At 32.5% G+C, this 22,098-nt stretch overlaps 5 protein-coding genes across 5 annotated transcripts; 3 read left to right on the forward strand and 2 right to left on the reverse strand.

Moving 5' to 3' along the window:
- Positions 1-1,380: 1,380 nt before the first annotated feature.
- On the forward strand, positions 1,381-2,706 carry EAF01_002790 (uncharacterized protein; the record flags this gene model as incomplete). Its single annotated transcript, XM_038911044.1, has 6 exons — positions 1,381-1,673; positions 1,780-1,865; positions 1,924-2,137; positions 2,205-2,311; positions 2,360-2,517; positions 2,569-2,706. 6 exons carry the CDS (start codon positions 1,381-1,383, stop codon positions 2,704-2,706), a joined length of 996 nt encoding a protein of 331 aa, XP_038773966.1.
- Positions 2,707-3,436: 730 nt separating this feature from the next.
- Positions 3,437-4,617, reverse strand: EAF01_002791 (uncharacterized protein; the record flags this gene model as incomplete). Its single annotated transcript, XM_038911045.1, has 5 exons — positions 3,437-3,577; positions 3,628-3,776; positions 3,826-3,932; positions 3,980-4,175; positions 4,233-4,617. 5 exons carry the CDS (start codon positions 4,615-4,617, stop codon positions 3,437-3,439), a joined length of 978 nt encoding a protein of 325 aa, XP_038773967.1.
- Positions 4,618-16,406: 11,789 nt separating this feature from the next.
- EAF01_002792 (uncharacterized protein) lies at positions 16,407-17,140 on the forward strand (the record flags this gene model as incomplete). Its single annotated transcript, XM_038911046.1, has 2 exons — positions 16,407-16,783; positions 16,861-17,140. 2 exons carry the CDS (start codon positions 16,407-16,409, stop codon positions 17,138-17,140), a joined length of 657 nt encoding a protein of 218 aa, XP_038773968.1.
- Positions 17,141-17,297: 157 nt separating this feature from the next.
- EAF01_002793 (uncharacterized protein) lies at positions 17,298-18,254 on the reverse strand (the record flags this gene model as incomplete). Its single annotated transcript, XM_038911047.1, has 2 exons — positions 17,298-17,903; positions 17,955-18,254. The coding sequence occupies 2 exons, from the start codon at positions 18,252-18,254 to the stop codon at positions 17,298-17,300; spliced, it is 906 nt and encodes a 301-aa protein (XP_038773969.1).
- Positions 18,255-19,166: 912 nt separating this feature from the next.
- On the forward strand, positions 19,167-21,255 carry EAF01_002794 (uncharacterized protein). The gene is made up of 4 exons (XM_038911048.1): positions 19,167-19,365; positions 19,420-19,873; positions 19,927-20,287; positions 20,336-21,255. Exons 1-4 carry the CDS (start codon positions 19,270-19,272, stop codon positions 21,015-21,017), a joined length of 1,593 nt encoding a protein of 530 aa, XP_038773970.1. The 5' UTR covers positions 19,167-19,269; the 3' UTR covers positions 21,018-21,255.
- Positions 21,256-22,098: the final 843 nt, after the last annotated feature.

Genomic DNA, 22,098 nt, shown 5'->3' on the forward strand with positions numbered 1-22,098 from the left:
TTTGCTTTAATAAGGGGTAAAGTAAAGGTATAGAGAAAGCCTTTAGAGGTTTATTATTATTATATTATTAAAAGGAGATATAAGGGAAGGAAGGAGTTTATGTTTTAGAGTGTATTTTTTTATAACAAGAAAGGTCCTTATTATATATAAAAAGATAAATTCAAAAAGAATAAAATAGTAAGTAATCTTGACTTAAAAGCTAAGAATACTATTAGGCATGATATTAATAAAAAGGTATAAAAGTTGAAAACGAATATGGAAAGAGTTGGATTATATAATCGTTCTAATTAAAAGTCTAAATAGAAGTATATAAAGGCTATAAGAGCATATATTCATAAGTCTAATATAGAAGGCACTCATCAATATTAATATTAGTAAGTTATTCTAAAACCTTTATTCTTATTATTTATAAAAGAGTATTAAAAAGAACATTCTAATATTATGATTATAAAAGATAATACATCCGCTTACTCTTTCTATTATTAAAAAAAGGTATACAAGTTCTTTAAAATTATTAAATTGTTATAGTTAGGGAACTCTTTTGATCTTAATACTATTAAGCTAATATAGTAATAAATGAAGATAAAAACTATTAAAAAGAGGGTAGCGATAGTAAAAGAAGAGTTAAAAAAAGTAATGATTAAAGTACTAGTATGATATACCTTAAGATTGTATTCAAAAATGAATTGAGAGAATTACTAGGTATATATAAAAAGTTATTAAATTAAAGGAAAGTAATGAGTATTCAGAAGGATATTTAAAAGGTATAAAGAAAATAAGAATATAATAGAATAGTTATATAGTTTTATAAAAAAAGAAAGTTTTATAACGTTATCTTCAATATTAATAATAATAAGGAGTAATTCAGAGGCATGTACTATGCTTGAATTATTAATCTCTTTTGTTTCACTCTATTTAATGAATATTACAGGGTACTACTCTATAAAGCCCCTATAAATGGGAAAATCTCTTCCAAAATGACCGCGACCTCCGTATTCCGGGTTTGTCTAACAATCCGGTATTGTCATATAAAAAGTGGCCGAATCAGGAGATTTTTCCGGTAAAGCCTGACTTTCGGTACCGGCACGTGACAGCGCGACTTGCTTTTTGTTCACTATCATCCTTGACCGTAGTCACCGAGAAAATTTTATAAAAGAACGTTCATCTTTCCATTATCTCCTCCACTAATACTCGTAGATGCACTGGGTAATCAGACCACGCATGTGTGTTCCATCTTCTATGTTTTAGGTAACCTTAACCTCAATCTTACACTTCAATCAAACAACGCATCACAATACTTCAACTCATCAACGCTATTGAATAACTCCCGATACGATTTATTTGTAATTTGCCACCTTTTGAAATTTATTGTTCTTGATCATGGCAGTCCTCAAGGACGTTCGTGGGATCGCAGTTACCGTATGCGTGGACAAGCAAGCTCTCCAAGAGTACGACGACCATGAGCCTGATTGTGTTTCTGCAGAGGCTGGAAGATATGGTAAAGCTACCAAAACGGTTTCCAAATATATTGAATCGACCACCGGCAAAGTTTTCTACATCAATCTCGAGATAAGCAAAGCATACAAATTTGACTCTCCGAATGTTTCCTTCGAGGTCTTTGTTGATGGGATAAGAGTTGGTTCGAAACATGGCAGCAAGAAACACATTCCTCTGTGAGTTTCCTAATCTTGAAGAGCAGCTTTCTGCTGGAGTTCTTTGTGGTTCAGGTTGTTACAAGTCTTTCTGATTCCTATGCCTACAGACTGACCTTCTATTTAGGACTAAGAGATTCAAAGGTGTCAAAAGTGAGCTGGATAACGGAGAAACTATCTTGATGCCAATTAAGTTCAGCAATATAACTACAAGTAATCAGACGTTGTCGCTAGAAGGATTTCGGCACCCTCTTACTAACTCTTTTTGAAGGCACCGATGATTCGAAATTAGCATCTATAAAAGAGGATGCAATCCGACTGAGTGTTGTTGGAGAGATTGTGGTAAAATTTTATCGAAGAGGTAAAGGAACTCTTTCACAGAAGCAATCGCACAATCGTGGCACTTTCAAGCAGCTAGTTGCTGGTTCGTCAACATCAGTGCAAGAGAAGGCGCTTAAGGGACAAGCAACGTCTCATAGTACTACGTGAGCCTTCATCCTGCATCTCCAATCCTAGGCTATCGGAGGTTTCTAACGACTAAATCTGTATCAGATTAGGAGCCTCTCAGGCCATAAAATCAAGTGTTCTTTGGGAAATGAACTACCCGGATGGATATGGCAACCCAGTCGCTATATATCGATTCAAATACAGGTCTAGAGGTCAGATACACCACAAAGCAAGTCCATAGAAGTTTCTAACAGTCGCAGAATCACTCAAGTCTCTCTTGATACTCGAAAGAACCCCAGAGCCCTCCCCTTCTCCTTCTCCTGTTCCAATTTCGAATGGTGCTTCAGGACTTTTTGATCTTGATAAACTTGATGCAACCCAGAAGGCCAAGCTTCAGGAGTTTTTGGGAAACTTACTGGTATATCCAATCCATCGCCTCTCGCACCACTGCTAACTTTATCTTCATCAGGGAAATAGAGCCCAGTCCAACGAGGAGAAGAATATTAAGCGGGAAAGAGAGGAAACTGGCATGGATTCTAAGGCCAAGAAACGATCAAAGAGAGGCGAACGTATCGAGATTGATTTGACGGGAGATGGTTCGGATTGAGTTCTGAGCGAATAATCACAGGGGCTTTAGGAGGTTCAAAAAAATGAATGGGAACATTTTCAAGGATTATTTGCGGGCTTTTATGGGTCAGCTGGAGTCTTTTATGATGGTTTGTATGTGCTACTTACAACTTGACATGGGGTGGGGACATTTTCACGGCAACGATAATAATTCTGCATTTACATCAAGAAACGGGCCAGATACCTAGCTAAAATTTATTGATTTAGACATACTAGCTAGCTACGGCACAAACAAAAGCTCGTTTCTTTAATAGTTTCACAGAACCATTTGAGATATCTCCTCGAATTATATTTCCAAAGAGATTTCGAGAGGATCAACGGCATGCTTAAACCTGATATGTGGTATTGTTCCGTCGCGAAATTTCATAACGAGCGTAAAATACTAATGCTGGAGCCTTACGAATTGTGAGAGTCACGAGCAGAAATGTTTACTCTTTCGTTATTTTGTGATATAGCTAAGTGAGTTCGTTATCTATGAGCTTGCAAGACCAAAAAGGACACAAATTTAGGATTGAGTTGTCGTGACGCCATGGAGCCATTGCGCCATTAAAATACATTTCCTTCCCCTTCATTACGCCATTAGATCCTTTGAATATCTCCCATACGCAATAAATGACGGCGTTTATTTTCGACTAGCAAACTGAGAACGCTCCCGATAAAAATAAAAAGGATATCGCCGCCGTCTTAAATTTGCAAATGTGGCTCCACTATTACGCATCTTCGTCAGAATCTGCAGTAAGATCAACGACCACTGTAGTGCATTTCTTTCTTCGTGCTTGGTTTGAGCTGCCTTCACCGTTATCCCGCTCGCGCTTGATTTTTCGCTCGGGGGTATTAGACGCGCGACCCGCCTATAAAAAACATTAGCTTATGTATGCTTTGACATCACTGTGCTACTTACAGCAATCCCTTCGTTACGTAGAAATGCCTTGAGGCGCTCCTTTTGACCAGCGGTCAAATTATCGAGATCGATATCAGGCTCTGGACCTGGTGTTGGGCTATCTTCTGGTTCGGGGCTCCGCTCAATGATCATCAATTGCTTGAGACATTCTATGTCGATATCAGCAATGCCTTCCGATTCTGTTGCAGTCTAATGTACCTTTAGACCGATATTTAAACTTATAAATAGCTATGGGATAATCTTCGCCGTCGAGGTTTATGGCATTTACGTATCTAGGTGCAGGGATAGTAGTCTCGGGGGAATACCTAAGACCGTAAGTTGACTGGCGAGTGTATGATCATAGCCTACATACGAGACATTGTGTGATTTTGCTTGACCTTTGAGCGCCTTTTCATGAAACGTATTGGAGCTCGAGTGGACGGTCTGGGGATGAACAGGCTGCACTGGTACTGTTTTGGAGGCGCGCCAGATTCTGATCTCAATCGCGCCAACCTTCTCAGCTTCGACTTTATCCTTTTTTAGGCTTGAGAGTCGACCTTCCTCGCTTGCTTCGTAATGTTAGCACGGCATAACGGATTGACAATTGCGAAGTTGTGGAAACAAACATATGCGGAGCTCAGAAAACCTGTATCTTTGTAACGTCGAACGGTTTCCGATAGGATGGAAATTGATTGGGCCTTCAAATTTACATGGAGATCTTCCTATGTCTTCGGGTGTGATAATTCTCCCTTGGGCATAATTGCCATCGACGGATACACGTGCTCGGAGATTTGGCGCGTTGAATTTGAGTTTGGGTAACAAAGTGCAAATGATGCTGAACTCGGCCCCATCGATGGCTTCAATATACTTGGAGACTGTTCTCGACGCTTGATGTTCGCCGCTCGGTCCCGGCCCAATTTCCACATCCTCATCGTCATCATACTCCTGGACTTGGACTCCATTCACTCGAACAGCGACTTCTAGGCCTGGAAGTTTGTCGAGAACGACCATTTTAGGAATTAAAAGCTTTGGATTTGCAGTTTGGTAGGAGATTATGTACTGCGGACAAGTAAAGAAGTCAGATGATTTTCCGAAGAAAATAGCAAGGGTATTAAAAAGAATAATGTGGGTAACTGCAATACGTACTGGTCGACTTGTGATGCTAATTAACTGTTGATTAGAAGCTGTCTTGTGCAATCGAGCAATCGAGCAATCGAATCGACAGTTTAATTTCTTGAGCACTGATGGAAATGTAGGACTTCGATTATGAAACAAACTCCTACAGTTAACTCATGAAGATCCTACTAGCTACTCGAAGGAAAGTTTTCGCAAAATCTCGACGATTCTCTGTCATAGATTTCTATTTAATATAAAAAAGATTTCTATGATTTATATAATATATTCATAAAAATCTTAAAAAAGAAAATTGTATTTTACAAAACATAATCTTAATAAGATTTATAAAAAAACAAATTATATCATTAAATCACCTTTATTATTAACTTTATTTATCTTATTTTAAAATTCATTTTAAAATCTCCCTTAAAAAGTATATCAATAAAAAAAATTTAATATATAAATTTTTCGAAAAATTTTCCTTATTAAGTAAAGACTATTATAAGATAAATAAAATAAGCTTATTATATATAAAGATAAAGAAGAGATTAAATTAGATTATATAACTAATATAATCTAATTAATTTATATAATATTAAAAAAAAATCAATATATAACTTTTGAGGAAAACATAAAAAAATTAAGAAAAGATTTTCTTAAAAAAACTTATTAATCTTTATTACATTCAAATCAGAATATTATTTTCTATCCCCTCTCAAAATCATTAAATTAATATTTACTCAGGTTGAAAAGATATCATTATTAGTGTTGGGGAAAAAGATCTAGTGTATTTATATCGAAATTATTAATATTAATACTATTAATAATAGACTTATTATATTGAATATAATTAATGAAAAAGGTTAAACTATAGATTTTTATAATGATTTAGACTTTTCAGTACTTGGAGATCTTATAGGAGAGTTTTAATTATAAAGAAGAAGGCTTTTAGACATAGAAAAATGAAGGGTAAAAACTCTTCAAAAGGCTTTACTTTTTTCAAGAAATATCTTATAAAAGATATACCAATATAGTATTTAATATTCTACTAGTATATCTATAACTACTTTATATAATAAAAAGAAAAGCTAGATCTTTTGAAAAACATTTATAATATATTAATTTAGGTGTACAGTACTTTATATTAGTATATAATATTATTACGAAATATTGATTTCGATACTATTTTGTATGATAGATAATATACCACTAATTATAATTGAAGAAATAATAATTCTTTAATATAGAGTATATATTATTAAAACAATAGTATCCCGATATCATTACACCTACTATTTCGATCTCATTTAATCATCTAGTTCTATAATATAGTTTTATCCTCTATATTGATAGAATGATTTGATAAGCTCTAATATATTATGTTTTATATTGATAGGGTAATCTAATGGGAGAAAAGGGAATGGAAAATATTAGACTTTAAGAAGAAATTATATATTATTGATGTATTATAGGAGAAGGTGAATATAAGACTTATAAATAATGAATTAAAGGTTATAATAGAATTCCTAAAGGATTTAAAGTATTAGAGAGCAAAGACAACTCTTTAAGAAGAATACAATATTATAATTAACCATAGCTTTTATAATATTTTGAAAGGAGTTGAATAGAAAGAAAAGAATTATTATAATAAAATAGAAAACATAAAGTTTCTATAAATATATCAAAGGATCTAATAAAGGAAAGGTTTTTAGATATAATAAATCTATAATATAGATAATTTAAAGGATTTAAAAGAATTACTTAGGAAATTACCCGTAGATTTTAATAAAAAAGTTCAAAGGGAAATAGGGTTTTATTTCCTTTTCCTATCTACCTTATTCAATTAGAACCATATATAGGCGTATCGTATGGTCTTAGCATAACTATATAGATTAAATCGATTATGAATTTACTACTACTATTATACGACTTTTAGGAAACTAATGAAATAAACAGTAAAAACAATAATATTTTAATTAGGATTTTAGAAATCAATTAATATAAGTTATTTTAAATTATTTTAAGAAGTTAAATTAAAATTCAATATAATAATATTCAAATTAAATTTAATTATAATTATTAAACTATTTAATATTTATATCTTGAATATCGGGATTTCTAATTGATATAATCTCAATCAAAACTTACAATTTTTTAAAAAAATTATTTAGTATAAAAGCTAATGAAATTTAATAAATCAAAAAGAAAGATTATATAATTACTTAATTAAAACTTTAGAAATCGATCAAAATAATTCTTTTTTTTATCTTAAAAACTAAACTTTTATTAACATAATAATATTTGAAGAATAAAAGAAATAATTTCGAAGTTGTTTTAAATAATTATATAATAAAAGAATTATTATAACAAATATAAATTTTAATTCTTAAAATATAAAAAAAAGCTTTATATTAATTAATTTCCTTAAGTTTTAAAAATTAATTATATCTCTTTTCTTTTAATTTTCTTAGTTCCTTTAAGATTAACGTAGTTTATCATCGAGTGAATCATATCATCGAGCGAATCATTTTAAAATACATCAAAATCAGTCATTTTTAAAAATCTATATTTTAAAAATTAATCAATTTTCTCCAAAAAAAAATTAAAAAATTAATAAAAGATAAAAATTTCAAATTAGAAAATCTAATTTTTATATAAATATCTCTATTATATTTTAAAATATTTCCAAATAGTTATAATTTCCATTACAAATAAAACTATTTCTATAATAACTTTTATATTAAATCAATTTTTTAATAAAAAGTTTGAAATTCATAATACTAACATATTTAAATATTATATTTTCAATTTTTTTAAAAATTCTATTATTAAATAAAGAAAGTATATGATTACTATATGAATATTAATCATTGAGATCTAGTAAATAGTATTACGAACAACGCAATATAGGCACGGGACTAGGCACTAAGTCACGTGGTTGGCTCAATCTGCCTCAACAGAATAGATACTAAGCTATAAAAATACAAACAAATTAGTACTAAACCATACTAATCATATTAAACAAGAAGGTCTATATAAAGGAATAAGTTTCATTACAATATAAAACTTTATATTCAAAAATAATTATTAGTTTTATTATTATAGTTACAAGAATTATAATTAGTTATAATCTTATTGAATTCTTATTTGAAGTTTAATCTAAACTATTTTAAAAGATTTCTAAACACTTTTATATAACCCTAAAAGTAGCTTCCGTAATACTTTGAGCACCTTTTCTACTTCAAATACTAATTCAATACTAATCGTTAGTATAACAGTCAACAATTCTTTCAGAAGTTAATAGGTTCTAATAAGTAATTTCGATAATATTGAAATAATTAATGTTTTTAAGGAGATTATTATTAATAAAATATTTAAGATTATTTTACTAAATAAGTATTAAGGAAATCAATAGGAACTCGACATTTTTTTATTATAATTTGAAATTTATTTTAGATTTAATTAAAATAAATTTATTGAAAAGGAATCTAAGAGTATTTGAATTGTATTATACCTTAGAGGTGAAATAGGCAAATGGATTTAGTTATACCTGCGCGACTATTTCGAGCATAACAATAGGGAATGTATGCAGTCTATAAGAATTATCTTTAATAATTTCGAAGGATTTAAAACAGAAATATGTAGAATCTTTGGAAACTCCAATGAGTTAGAGATAGTGGAAAAGAAAATCTTTAATTTCAAACAGATAGGATCGGTATTGAAGTATACTATGGAATTCCGAAGATATATGGGAATAATTAAATAAAATGAGATCGTTATTATAAATTATTATTGTAAAGAATTCAAATCAGAAGTATGTTTGAAATTTGATAGGGAAAGGGAGAACAATAACTTGAACGGATTAATTAAAAGCTTTATCGATATTAATGACTGTATATACAAGTACAAACAAACCCAATGATTATACAAACTATAAACAAATAAGTAAGAGTGTTATTAAAAGAATAAAGACAGATTACATTACAATCCATAAAGATATAAAGATCTTATAGAATTAAATGTTACACTTTACAGAAATGAGAATAATAATCCAAAGAAAAGACAAAGGTAAGAAAACAATTTATACTTTGAATATGAAAAAGCAAGGTATTAAGTAATGAATTATTAAAATAAGAAGACAAAAGAAAAGAAAGGCAATTTCAAACTCAAGTTCAATAAAGACTAACTTAACATTACCTTTATATCCCAGGAACATTCAATTAAGACCGAAGAAATTGAGGCCTTTATTAATAAAGAATTCTGAAAATTATTAAACGAATTACCACAAAATCAAAAGGGTATAAATATAATAGACTTATAAGAATAGGAATATTATCAAACCCTATCATTATTGGTAATAAAAGAATGCTATAAGGAAGAAACCTCAACGGATTATATAATAATAAGCTAGACTACTTGCTATAATAAATTTTATAGAATTCATTAATTAAATAAGGAAGTAACCAAATGATTTCTTAAGAAAAAAAGAATAAGGAATTAATAATCCAATAAAACAGATAAAAAACAAGTTATCTAGTAATTAAATACTATAGGATAAGTAGGATAAATATACTGTAAGATCAAAATAAATGAATACATATAATAAGCTATAATAGATTCAAAGCTAACGTGGTTTATCATCATGCGGCCCATATCATCATGCGGCCCACTTTCACTTCAATTTGTATTTTTAAATCCATATTACTCAACAACAATTGATTCAATTGATTAAAACTATTAAGAATCTAATAATCTAGAATCTATTATATCGTTTTGATAAGTTCTTGAATTATAACCTGGTTTTCCATACTTACTACAGCATCTATTAAAAAATACTTCCTCATTAGGATTCCTTTCTTTTTGATACTCGTCACATTGAATTTGAATATTAACCTCTTACTAAGATAATATATCAAGAGCCTCTTATCCAATAAATACTCCTCCTTAACACAATTAGATTTTTTTCGTATGTCGATACTTGCTTAATACCTCATTTGCTGCCCGAAGTATACAAATCTCTACACTTAAAAGTATATTCTTATAAGCTAATCTCTCTATACCTTTAGCTAAAGCTAGTACAATCTCAAATATAAGTGTAGAAGAGCTTGATTGATAACAATTGATTCAAGATTTAACTAATGTTGATTGAGAAAGAGTTTCTGTAGGATTATAAGGAGTTTGAAAAGTCCAGAGATTTAAATTAACAAAAGGAGGAGGATTAGGTGTATATATTCGAATATTTAATTTTGAGAGAACTATTTCAGGATCAAAGGGGACTAATCTTGTTCCTCGGAATCCAGATTTCATATTCTGATTCGTGATCGATCGTTGATATGCAGCTTTGAAAGCTATAAAGAATTCGACCTTTGAGATATGATTGATATGTGCCCTTATAAACCCCTCAATTTGAGTACCATATTCTTGTTTTAACCTATTAAAACATCCGACATCAAGTGGTTGAGTTAAATGACTTGAATGCGGTGGTAGGCATAATATCATTCTCCTTGTAATATGATTGAAAAGGTATGGATTCGTAGCTTTCGTGTCCGTCTAGCACCAACATTCGATATTTGCCTATTCTACAATCCTTTGTATATTTATCGAAGTGTTTTAATCATTCCAATTCTATCTCATTGTTCGTCCACTTATTACTAATAGGTTTAATAGCCCAATCTACAAAAAGATCGGTTTCCGTATACCAATTGAAAAGATGCACCTATCCTTGAACCACCAGGAATGGAGGTATGATTTCCCCTACACTACTACCGCATATGATCGCTGTCGCCCATTCCCTATTGCCTAATTGTACTGCTTTACTTCTACCACTCTTCTCAGCACTAATAACTACCATACCAGCATTTATAACTCTCATCATAAAGTCTGTTTCATCGAAATTCCACATATCGCAATCTTGTATACCAAATTTCGCTCACATATTCGATATAAAATGAAACCACTTTCAAATAAACTCAAAATCCTTGTACAAAGCTCTTTGAAAATCATAAATACAACTAAAACGTATCTTTAATTCTTTGTGACGCTTTACAAATCGATACGCCCAGAGCTTTCCAACCACTTTTCTACCTTTCGATTCAAGAATATGATTCGCCATATCTTCCACCCCTTTAAATTTAGGTGGAAAACCTTTCGAATCCATATCAAGAATATATTGAATAATAATTTCTTCTTCTAATTCTGTAAATTTATAGGTTTTATATCGATATTCTGTACGAGGGGTAAAACTGTCTATTCTACGTTGTAATGTTGTACATAATATATTATACATCGTAGCAACCTTTTTAACACTTAGTTTTTTGTTTTTATGAATAGCATTAATAGCTAGGAGTATACGGGCTTTTTCATTATTCGAATGCATCATGGGTTATTGATAAAACACATATTGAAATAAAAGGGTGCAAATTGAGGTGAAAGTGGGCTGTATGATGATATGGGCCGCATGATGATAAACCACGTTATAGGAAACTTTATTATATTAGAAGTTGTAAAGTACTTAAGAATTTCATTCTAGAACAAACAAAAACTCTATCAATTGTAATTAGTTGATGGACAATTAGTAGAATTTGATGGAAACATTTTATAGGAGATATGATTAGTATAAATAAATATAACCTAATATTCAAAGATTATACAACTTAATATTATACCATTAGACTAATAATAGATTATCTTAGAAATGCTATAATTGAAGGCACACAATTCTAAGATAGATTGGTCATAAGAGATAATAACATTCGATCAGTATAAGAATAATTATAAGGATATATTCAAAACATCTATAAGATAGAACACACACTAAGAGGAGTTGAACGTGAACAATCTTAACAATATAGAACACTTAGTTTAAGATTCTTTATTAAAAGCAAAAACTAATACACCTTCTTTACAAATACAAAAGTCAATAATATAATAGGAATTTTTAATTAAGATAAAAGAGTCTATAATACTAGAACAATACAAGAAATATAAATATATGTTTAAGAAATTAGGAATCTATAAGGCTTTATCAGAATATAAGCCATAGGATTATAAAATAATATTGAAGGAAAGCAAGATACCTATACACACCCCAATTTATTCAATATCAGCCGATAAGCTGAAAACACTTAGGGAATATATCGATAACAATTTGACTAAGGGATAGATTAGGGAATCCACATCCCAAATAGTAAGTTTAACTATATGAGTACCCAAGAAGGATAATACTAAGAGATTAATTATGAATTACAGAAAGCTTAATACACTTACTAAAAAGGATCGATATCTACTTCCATTAGCTATGGAATTAAGAGATCGATTAAGTAAAGCTATAATATTCATTAAAATGGACTTATACAACAGGTACTATTTGATTAGAATAAAGAAAGGTAAGGAATGAAAAATCGCTTTTAAAATAAGATATAGGCTATACGAATACTAAGTTATACCGTTTAGACTAACTAATATATCAATTACTTTCATAAGACTTATAAATAATATATTGTTATTATACTTAAACACTTATTGTATATACTACTTGAACAATATTCTAGTATATTCAAATAATAAGAGCTAATATATTAAAAACATTAACAATATCTTCAAAAGCTTAATTAAAACAGATTTATTATACAAACCAAACAAATGCGAATTCCATATTAAAGAAATAGAATTCTTAAAATTCATTGTATCAAGCTAAAAGCTTAAGATAAGTAAAGATAAGATCAAGACAATGCTTGAATGAAAGCAATTAAATACAATTAAGGAGTTACAATCCTTTTTAGGATTTGTCAACTTTTATTGAAGGTTTATTAAAGGTTATTCAAGGATTACAACATCCTTAATTAATTTAACTAAGAAAGATCAAGGAAGTTTTAAATAGACCATCAAAACATAGGAATTATTTGATACACTTAAACAAATAATAATAAAAGAGCCAATACTATTAACATTTGATTTAAAGAAATTAATTATAATGGAAACGAACTCCTCAGATTTTGTTATAAATATAGTTTTGAGCCAACCAGGCCAGAATGAGAAATACCAACCAATCGTATTCTATTTATGAAAGCTATTACTAACTAAATTGAATTATGAAATATATGATAAAGAATTATTAACGATAGTAAATATATTTAGAGAATAGCAAGTGTATTTAAAAGGATTGAAGTATATAGTATAGATATATACAAATCACAAGAATTTGGTTTACTTTATTATAACAAAGTAATTAAACAGACGACAGGTTAGATAATCAGAAACCATGGTTAATTACAATTTTAAGATTTCATATATCAAAGGATCAAAAAACGCTAGGGTTGATATTCTCAGTTGAAAACTAGAATATTAAGAAAATAAGTTGTACGAATTATATATAATATTTAAGAAAGAAGATAAATCATTAATTTATAATGTACTATAGCTTATAGCTACTCATATATTAAAAAACAATTATTTTAGAAGTCAAATCCAATTATATTATAATAAGAATATTATAATTATATATATATATATAAGGTAATAGAACTAGGATTTACAATAGAAAACGAAACTATATATTTTCATGGGAAAGTATATATTTCGAGTTAAATGATTAAGGAATTTGTAACGAAACAATATAGGTTATTAATATATAGATATTAAAGGATTGTAAGAATATTTATAAAAATTCAGGAAATTAGTTACTTTTTATAAATGAGAATAATAATTGAAGAAGTTGTTGGAAGTTGTAATATTTATATATAAAACAAGTTATTATAATATGTGCTGTATAATCAGTTTTAGATCCTAAATATACTTTTTTAGTTATAGAAGTTTATTATATAGGACTTTATAATCAAATTATTACTTTCAAAGAATCCTATTATAGGAATTGAATATGATGTAATAATCAATATAATAGATAGGCTAATGAAATTTGTATATATAATATTATTCAAGGAAATATGGAATATTAAGTAATTAGTATATATATTCCTTAGAATTATAGTAAGTATATATGGAGTATTAGATAAGATAATCTCGAATTAAGATAAGCTTTTTACCTTGAAATTCTAGATTACTTTATTGGTACTTATGAGTATTAAGAGAAAGCTATTGATATCTTTTCATTTACAAATAAATGGTTAAATAGAGAGGATTAATTAGATAATGGAAGTATATCTTAAATGCTATGTAAATTATCAATAAGACAATTAGGTAGAACTATTACTTATGGTACAATTCGCATATAATATATTGGAAACGAAAACCATGAAAATCATATCAGTATGGGCTAATTTTAGGTTTAATTTATAAGCGTATAAAATCCTAATATTATAAAAAGTTAATACCGAATTAGTAATAGTATAAATCGAATAACTGAAAGATCTTTAAGAGTAATTGGCTCTTGATTTAAGATTTATATTTTTTAGAATAGTAATGTACTATAATACGAAATGTAGTATGGAATTTATGTTTAAAGAAGGGGATAAAGTTTATTTATTACAACGAAATATCGAAACCAAGAGACTAAGTAATAAACTCGATTATAGGAAACTAGGATTATTCAAGATTAATAAGGTAATAGGAATCGTTAATTATTGATTAAAACTATTAGATATAATGAATATCTATTTAGTATTCTATATATCCTTACTCGAACTAGTATTATTAGGAGTGCTGAGGGCGTTATTAACGGAAATCGAATTAGTTAATTTAAACACTATATATAATGTCAAAACAATATTAGATTGTAAATACATTAAAGGTATAATCAAATATTTAATTAAATAATTAGATTATTTATATACTGAAAATTTATAGGAATCAAAAACAAACCTTAACTGTTCTGAAAAGTTAGAGGCGTTCTATTAATAATACCCGGATTTTCCCAGAAGGAAGGAGAATCCATTGAAGCCAGGATCGAAGAATTCAAAGAAAAAAAATCGAAAACAAAGGAACTATTACTAGGGCTAGTAGTAGAGATAGATGTCAACTCTTTTTCCTTCTTTATACACTCTTTTTCTAGTAATTTATTCAGTTTATTTAATAAATAAACATTATAACAAAGTATTTTAGAACCCCGGTCATAAAATGTTTTTTGTTTTTTGCGAATTTCCATATAACAACAAAAGGCTTCCTATTCCGCAAAAACAATAGCTTTCTTTTTAGCCTTAAAACGAACTTCCTCTCGAAATAGAATATCCTAATTAAAAGAAGAAAGACCAACAACATCACATTTTATAGAATCAGAACAAATGTATTCTCTACAATGTTTAAATTCAGAAAATGTATAGTATTGTAAATCATTCTTTTCATAATGAGAATAAGGCACTATAATATTTCCTTTATCTTTAATTTTTTAGCTTAAACAATAACGATTAAGTATTGAACGAGAATTACTAATGATAGATATAATAAAAGGAAATAAAGAATCATTATAATATAGTTATATAAAGAACATATGATTATATAACACTTAGGATAAGTATTAGGATAAGAAGGGGATAGTGTTATAAATAACACAATATAGGCATAGGACTGGGTATTAAGTCATGTGGTTAGTTCAATCTGCCTTAGTGGAATAGATACTAAGCTATAAAAGTATAAACAAATTAGTACTAAATTGTACTAATTATATTAAACAAGAAGGTTTATATAAAAGAATAGGTTTCATTATAATATAAAGCTTCGTATTCAAAAATAATCATTAGTTTTATTATTATAATTATAAGAATTACAACCAATTATAATCTTATTGAATTCCTACTTGAAGTTTAATCTAAACCATCTCGAGAGATTTCTAGACACTTCTATATAATCCTAGAGGCAGCTCCCGTAACAAATAGCTTCAATTTATTAGCTACTATATTACAGTTGTAAGTGAATGCGGAATATAATAGCCCAAAGCGAAAGCAGAAGAAACTAGCTCTTCTTGTAGCGTCTATATAAGGCCTATAACTTCCTGTATTTAGCTAGTTCTTTAGACAGAATATAATATAGACATTTAGGACCTACGAATATCATGAGTGCTACGTCTTTCATATCCTTCTCGAACCAACAATTACATACGAACGAATTTTGTATGTAAAATGAGTGATCCACTTAGTAATATGATCTGCTCGATGATAAACCACGTTATGTACTAAATTGAATAATTTTTCTAATATTAAAAGCACATTACTAAATTCTAAATACATTTTCAGCTCAGACAAAAATCTAAATCGGCCTCGGTATGAGCACGATAACATGTGATTTACCCCACATTGGACATCTAGATTCTAAAAACGCGTGACACGCTAGTTAGATACCCTCTTACCCACTTATTAGTTTGAGCTAGTATCATTACTTTTATTAGTCTGAGCTAGTATTCTTTATTTTCAACTTTTCAACTTTTCAACTTTTCACTTCCATTGCTGCAGGATATGTGCTTCAAGGACGATGTATACAAATTTAGGTAGTAAGTCGTTCCCTTGAATCATCGATAAGATTGTAATATTAGTTCAAAGTGATAAATAAGGTAAATGCCAGCAAGTTTATCTCGTTTGCATTGCAACCAGAGCAAACAGAAAACAACTCCTATGAATTCACTACTAGTATAGGGCTTAGCTCTGCTCACTTTCCTGTCTTGGTGATACCATATTTTCCTACAAGTTGCTTTTTTCGAACCGCCTCTTCGACTAACTTTCATCCAAAAACCACAAAACATGGCTTCTACCACCGATGCCGATTTCAGCTCGCCCCCACTGGCATTAAGTTGTACCATTTGTAGTTTCCCAGCAAAAGACTGTGCACGCTGCAAGTCCGCCGCCTACTGTTCTTCCGAATGTCAAACCATGGATTGGCCTCTTCACAAAACTCTTTGCAAGAAGATCACCGCAATGCCTCCCCGTCCAAGTCCCACCCACAAGCTTGGCATTTTGTTTCCAACCTACAGTAAAAGCCCAGACTTGGTATGGGTGAACTTCAAGAAGATCGAAATTCCTGGTGCCGAAGGGCAGTTTCACCTACCGGATGTCGATAGATTCCTCACTTACGACTCAGGCGATTCTTTTGATTCCGAACAACTCCTCATTAAGCCTCAGTGGATCATGCGAACACTAAACATAAACATACTCTTGCTGTTTACATGCGGAATAATTTTGGATCTGATGGATCAAGGATGACTCAGTCTGCAAGCTCAATCACGGCTGGCAAGATGAAGCATGCTTGGAAAGGACCTCTTAATATTGTTGCTACGGAGGGGCAGTCTGTTCCTCAGAGCAGAACTTTGAAGATAGGGGGAGTTTCTCTTACCGTTGGGGCTGGTGTTGTTTTCCAGAGGAGCGTTGATATTACATTAAGAGATCTTAGGGTCATTCATGATTACTTCCTAGCTGATCCTCACGAATCGGAGAGTAAGCTCACCTTGAAGGATCAATTTGGAAACACGGTGATATAATTATCACATGAAGTAGCCCTTATATTAAATGAGGTATTCTTCAATGAAGAATTTCGTAGCAAATGCCAAGATAATAACATACAGCTTTCATGCTTTGAGTGAATGCCAGCGGTTCTCTTCTTGAATAAATCCTACTAGTTCATTGTGAGGATCTAGTCTAAGATCGGGATTGCCTCTCCATAGATGCCCATATATCAGCTTCCTGAGTCTCACGAGGTACATGTGTAACTGCCGTTGATGTTCGTGAAGGTCCAGGATCGTTGAAGATTTCCACTTTTCTATTTCCTTTGGCAACTTCGAGAATTGTACCCCCAGGATATTCTTCACTCTCGATAAGTTCTAACATCGCTTCGGCAACAATATCTGGCGTTACCCAATCAGGGTTATCTTCACGGATAAATGCCATCTTTTCGGGATTCTCTGTCCACATTGGGGTTTTTATGGGACCAGGTGCTACTGCACTTATGCGTACTTTGGGAATATCGCCAGAAGGGAATTCCAACTGTGCCAAAGTACGAACAAAACCTGATATAGCATGTTTTGAAGCTACATACATTGGCGTTGGAAAGAATGGAACTTGGCCAGCAATACTGGATATATGAATAACAGTACCAGGCTTCCTCCGCTTCATGAAGTGCTCAATAGCCATTTGAGTTGCGCGTATCGGATGAGTGATATTGATATCAAGTAGTTTGTATCGTGATTCAGAGGTTTTGTCGACGGAAGGGGGAGTACCAGGAGGGTTCCAGAAATTCGAAAATGGCTTGGTTTATCTATTAGTTACTATTCTCGATCTTGGTTTGTGAATACTGACTGGTTCAAAGATGCCCGCTCCTGGGCACACAATATCAGCACCACCGAATTGCTCCTTTGCTACCTCGAACATCTTCTCCAATTGAACCCATTCCGTTACGTCTGTCTTCTGAAACACGGCTTTCGGACCATTTGAAGAGCTGGAATATTTCGATATCAATTCCTCAGCTTCTGGACGCAGAGCGAGATCTGCAATGACAACATTGCAACCTTTGCTGAGTAGCAATTTTGCAAAACAAAAATTGATACCAGAGCCAGCTCCAGTGACAATGGCAGTCTTGGATTCAACGTTCATCGCCATGTTTGTATATTTTCAAGTGTTGTTTGTGATCTCGAATGGAGAATGTACACCGGTCGATATGAATGTATTTATATCAAGTAAAGGGTTCGGAAAACATGGACTGTTTTATGTGGGTAAACTAAAGACGTGTCGACGCAAGGTAGGTGCGATGATTGAATTCGGGTAAAAGGAATGGCTTGATGAGCTGACCGTGAATATTCGGTTAAGCAGTACCAAAAGAGAAGGTTTCATTCAATTTATAGCGAATCATTTCTTCAGAGGATTAACACATTGATCTCACCCCGCCATTTTTACCCTTGTGTGTATCCTGGTCACTTGGTGAACCCTGAGAACATCAAGGAAAAAGGGAAGGTTGAGCGAGATAAAAAAGCAAAAAATTGCATGCGAAGGTTATCCGGATTAGCTTCTAGCTTATATGCTTGGATCATCAACGGGTGCACAGACTGAGAGAACGCTTCGAAAATTGACTAGGCAATATCTCCTAGAAGTATCGCTTTAAATACTTCAAAATTCGATTCAATGATTTGATACAGGTCAAGAAATGGGAGTAATGATTTTGAAATCAAACAACTGAAGAACATATTTGTTATAAATTTTGAATGTTGGGAAGTGTCCCATCAATCCATACACCCACTAATGGATGCAAATCCTGAAACTCCAAGATGGCCTTACCCCGCTCACTTCCCGCGAATCCACCGAAATCTGGGGTCCCCACGATTTTACTAATATCAAGTAGAAGACAATGACTCGTCCCACTGTCTTGGCCCCAGCCATGGCTGTCAAACTGTATCCAAATGAAGTCATCTAACACTTCTATCGTCAAAATTTCACATCTGGTAATGATCGACACTGTGCATCTTGTGTGGGAGCACGACTACACAAGGGATGATACGATAGTACACCCTGGTGGTTGCCAAGTATAAAGACATCAGAAGTCCTCCAGTCTTTATGAAGTTGCGATATGCAAGATTGCAAGTTCTGTAGCTAGTTGTTATATTTGAATCAATTTCGCACAATGGCTCGTAAGTACCTTGGAGGTTCTGGTGAGCCACTTACGGTGTGGATATCCATTGCTGCTTCAACGGTTTTGGTTTTCTACGGCTACGACCAGGTAAGTTTCTTTGTCAGAATTATTGGAAAGAGATTAAAGTGCTGACTGTATTAGGGTGTTTTTGGAAATGTGTTAGTTGGTGACGACTTTCTTCGAACTATGGGGTATCCAGCAACAAGTGTTCAAGGGACTTTAACTTCAGTCTATAATCTGGGCTGTTTCTTCGGAGCGCTCTCTACTATCTGGACCGGAGATCTTCTTGGTCGACCTAGAGTGATACTTCTAGGAAGCACCATCATTGCCTTGGGTGCACTTATTCAAACCGCTAGTTACAGTGTTGCGCAAATGATGGTGGGAAGAATAGTCGCAGGACTGGGTACGGGTATGAACACCGCAACAGCAGGTGTTTGGCAGGCCGAGACCAGCAAGATGAGAAGTCGTGGGAAACTTGTCATCATTCAGATGGCTAATTGCATCACCGGATTCTCGATCTCTAATTGGCTTACACTTGGATTTTCATTCAACAAGGGTAGTGTGGCATGGAGATTTCCTTTAGCTTTCCAAATCTGTGAGTTTTTTATATACTTGGACATGATATATGTTATGCCAACAATAGAATAGTCTTCACTGCTGTAATCTGGGCTTTGTGTCCATTCTTACCAGATTCGCCGCGTCTGCTCATTAGAAAAGGGCGATACCAAGAGGCATATGAGGTTCTCGCAGCACTTGAGGGTCATGGCGCAACTATCGACTCTCCATCTGTGAAACAACAGTTTAATATTATCAAGGACGTCTTAGACCGAGAACATATGAACACATATACTTGGTTCCAATTGCTGTCTGGTAAAGGTCCATCTGGAGTGTTGAGACGTATGATTCTTGGAGCTTGGATGCAAGCAATGAATCAAATCAGTGGTATCAATGTCACCAGTTATTACATGACATACGTTTTTATTCATGCACTAGGAATATCCGAATTGAGGTAAGAGTCCTTTATCCTTCAGGTCTCTCGCAACTAACACATAAATAGAGCACGCATTTTTGCAGCCGCAGGATCTGTCGACTATCTTCTTTTCGCTTGTTTAGCCTACTTTGTAATTGAGCGATATGGTCGTCGACGTGTGATGATGGTGTCCGCATTCGCATGTTCTACTTGCTGGATCATCATTACTATCGTACTTGCCTTGACTGTCTCTGATCCAGCACATAGCTATCAATACGGAGCTGTAGCAGTCTCATTCTTCTTTGCGTTTTTTGCATCTTTTGGTATGGGTGTTTTAGGGGTTCCCTGGCTCTATCCTACCGAAATCAATGCTCTTGAAATGCGTACCAAGGGTGCATCTCTAGCTATGGCTACCAACTGGATTATGAACTATATGGTTGCCGAAGTGACTCCGTCAGGAATTGCAAATCTTGGATGGAGATTTTGGATTATCTGGGCAGTCATTTGCGCGAGTTTTGTCCCGATTACATATTTTTTCTATCCGGAGACCGCAAACAGAAGCTTGGAGGATATTGATCGTTTCTTTGAAAGTAAACCTGGACTCTTTATTCACCAAAATAAGTTAGCTACGCAGTTACAGAGACCACACATATATGAGGAGGAAGATTTGAGACTTGGGAGAGCTGCTGAAGAAAAAGAGTTTCAAAAATCGAGTTCGGGTCCAAATAATGGTATTGAGGTTATGGAAGTGGAACACAAACTCGCGTAAATGGGGATTTGTTGCCAACAAAGTTGTTTGACTTGAAGTCACAGCCTGTTGTTTGAGTTTCGTTTATAAATCGATGTTCTTTCCCTGTGTGCTTGGTTCACGACCGGCTTAAAACCATTCGTGGTGGCCTCATTTAAATTTTAACATAAATTCCAACAAAAGGCTATCTTTCCGCTACAATCCATTTTCCTTCTTATATATTATCTCTTCTAACCACGAAAACTTCTCGAATTCATATTATAGTCCAAGATTTTTAGAGAGACTGTCCTTTTGATAGAGTCCTGCACGAGAGTGATTAGACAGGCCCTTTAAGTGATACTCTCGCCTCTGATTAAACCATCTTTCCATGGAGCTCTAGTGGACTTCCTAGCGGCAACAAGATCCGAGTGGTCTAATTTGGTAGCACAATGGCTATCGTTGAGGAAGGAGAAAGAACAATTAAGAGCTGGTCACAGAAGATCGTACGGAGAACAGGCGTAATTATATCATGCATTCGAGACGGCACAAATGTGCTAAATCTCATGTTAGTTTTAAATTCTACAAGTGATTGCACTGATGAATAGAGTCTCAGAACATTCATGAGGTTGCAAATAGGTATCGTTCTTTCTTCCTATGGTCTATGCACCTTGTGATACTTGGTTGAGATCTTTGACTCAAAAATCGTTGGCTCATAATGAATTTCATTCATAGGAACTTTATTGTAATAACCATTCATGTGGAGTCATTTCCCCGAGAGAACAAAAAAAAAGCTTGAAGCTATATTTTCTTATTGACTTTTCGTATCCACCAAATTCTTGATATATATTACCGAGATGATTTTACGTCATATTGAATCATCAATGGCAGTTCCATCTTCGAAAGTAAATGATTAGCTAGAGGTTCCATTCACTCGCACTCAGTCACTGTACGACAATCACGATGCATCTTGTACATCGCTGGGAAAATGCAGAAATTTAAATACGGCTCAGTTAGCATGGAGTATTTGGGAGAATCCCAGAGAATACTTTATATAAGCTGTCGATATAGCTCAATCGTATACACACCTCTCTTACACGAATCTCAAACCCCTCAACACACTTTC

This window comes from Botrytis porri, assembly GCF_014898465.1.
Source record: "Botrytis porri strain MUCL 3234 chromosome Unknown BPOR_003, whole genome shotgun sequence".
NCBI lineage: Eukaryota > Fungi > Ascomycota > Leotiomycetes > Helotiales > Sclerotiniaceae > Botrytis > Botrytis porri.

Bases quoted from the DNA above. Each gene is read 5' to 3' on its own strand.
- EAF01_002794 (XM_038911048.1), top strand. From the start codon at position 19,270: ATGGCTCGTAAGTACCTTGGAGGTTCTGGTGAGCCACTTACGGTGTGG. The intron at 19,874-19,926 runs GTGAGTTTTTTA...ACAATAGAATAG, and splicing joins TCCTTTAGCTTTCCAAATCT to TCTTCACTGCTGTAATCTGG. The intron at 20,288-20,335 runs GTAAGAGTCCTT...ACACATAAATAG, and splicing joins CTAGGAATATCCGAATTGAG to AGCACGCATTTTTGCAGCCG.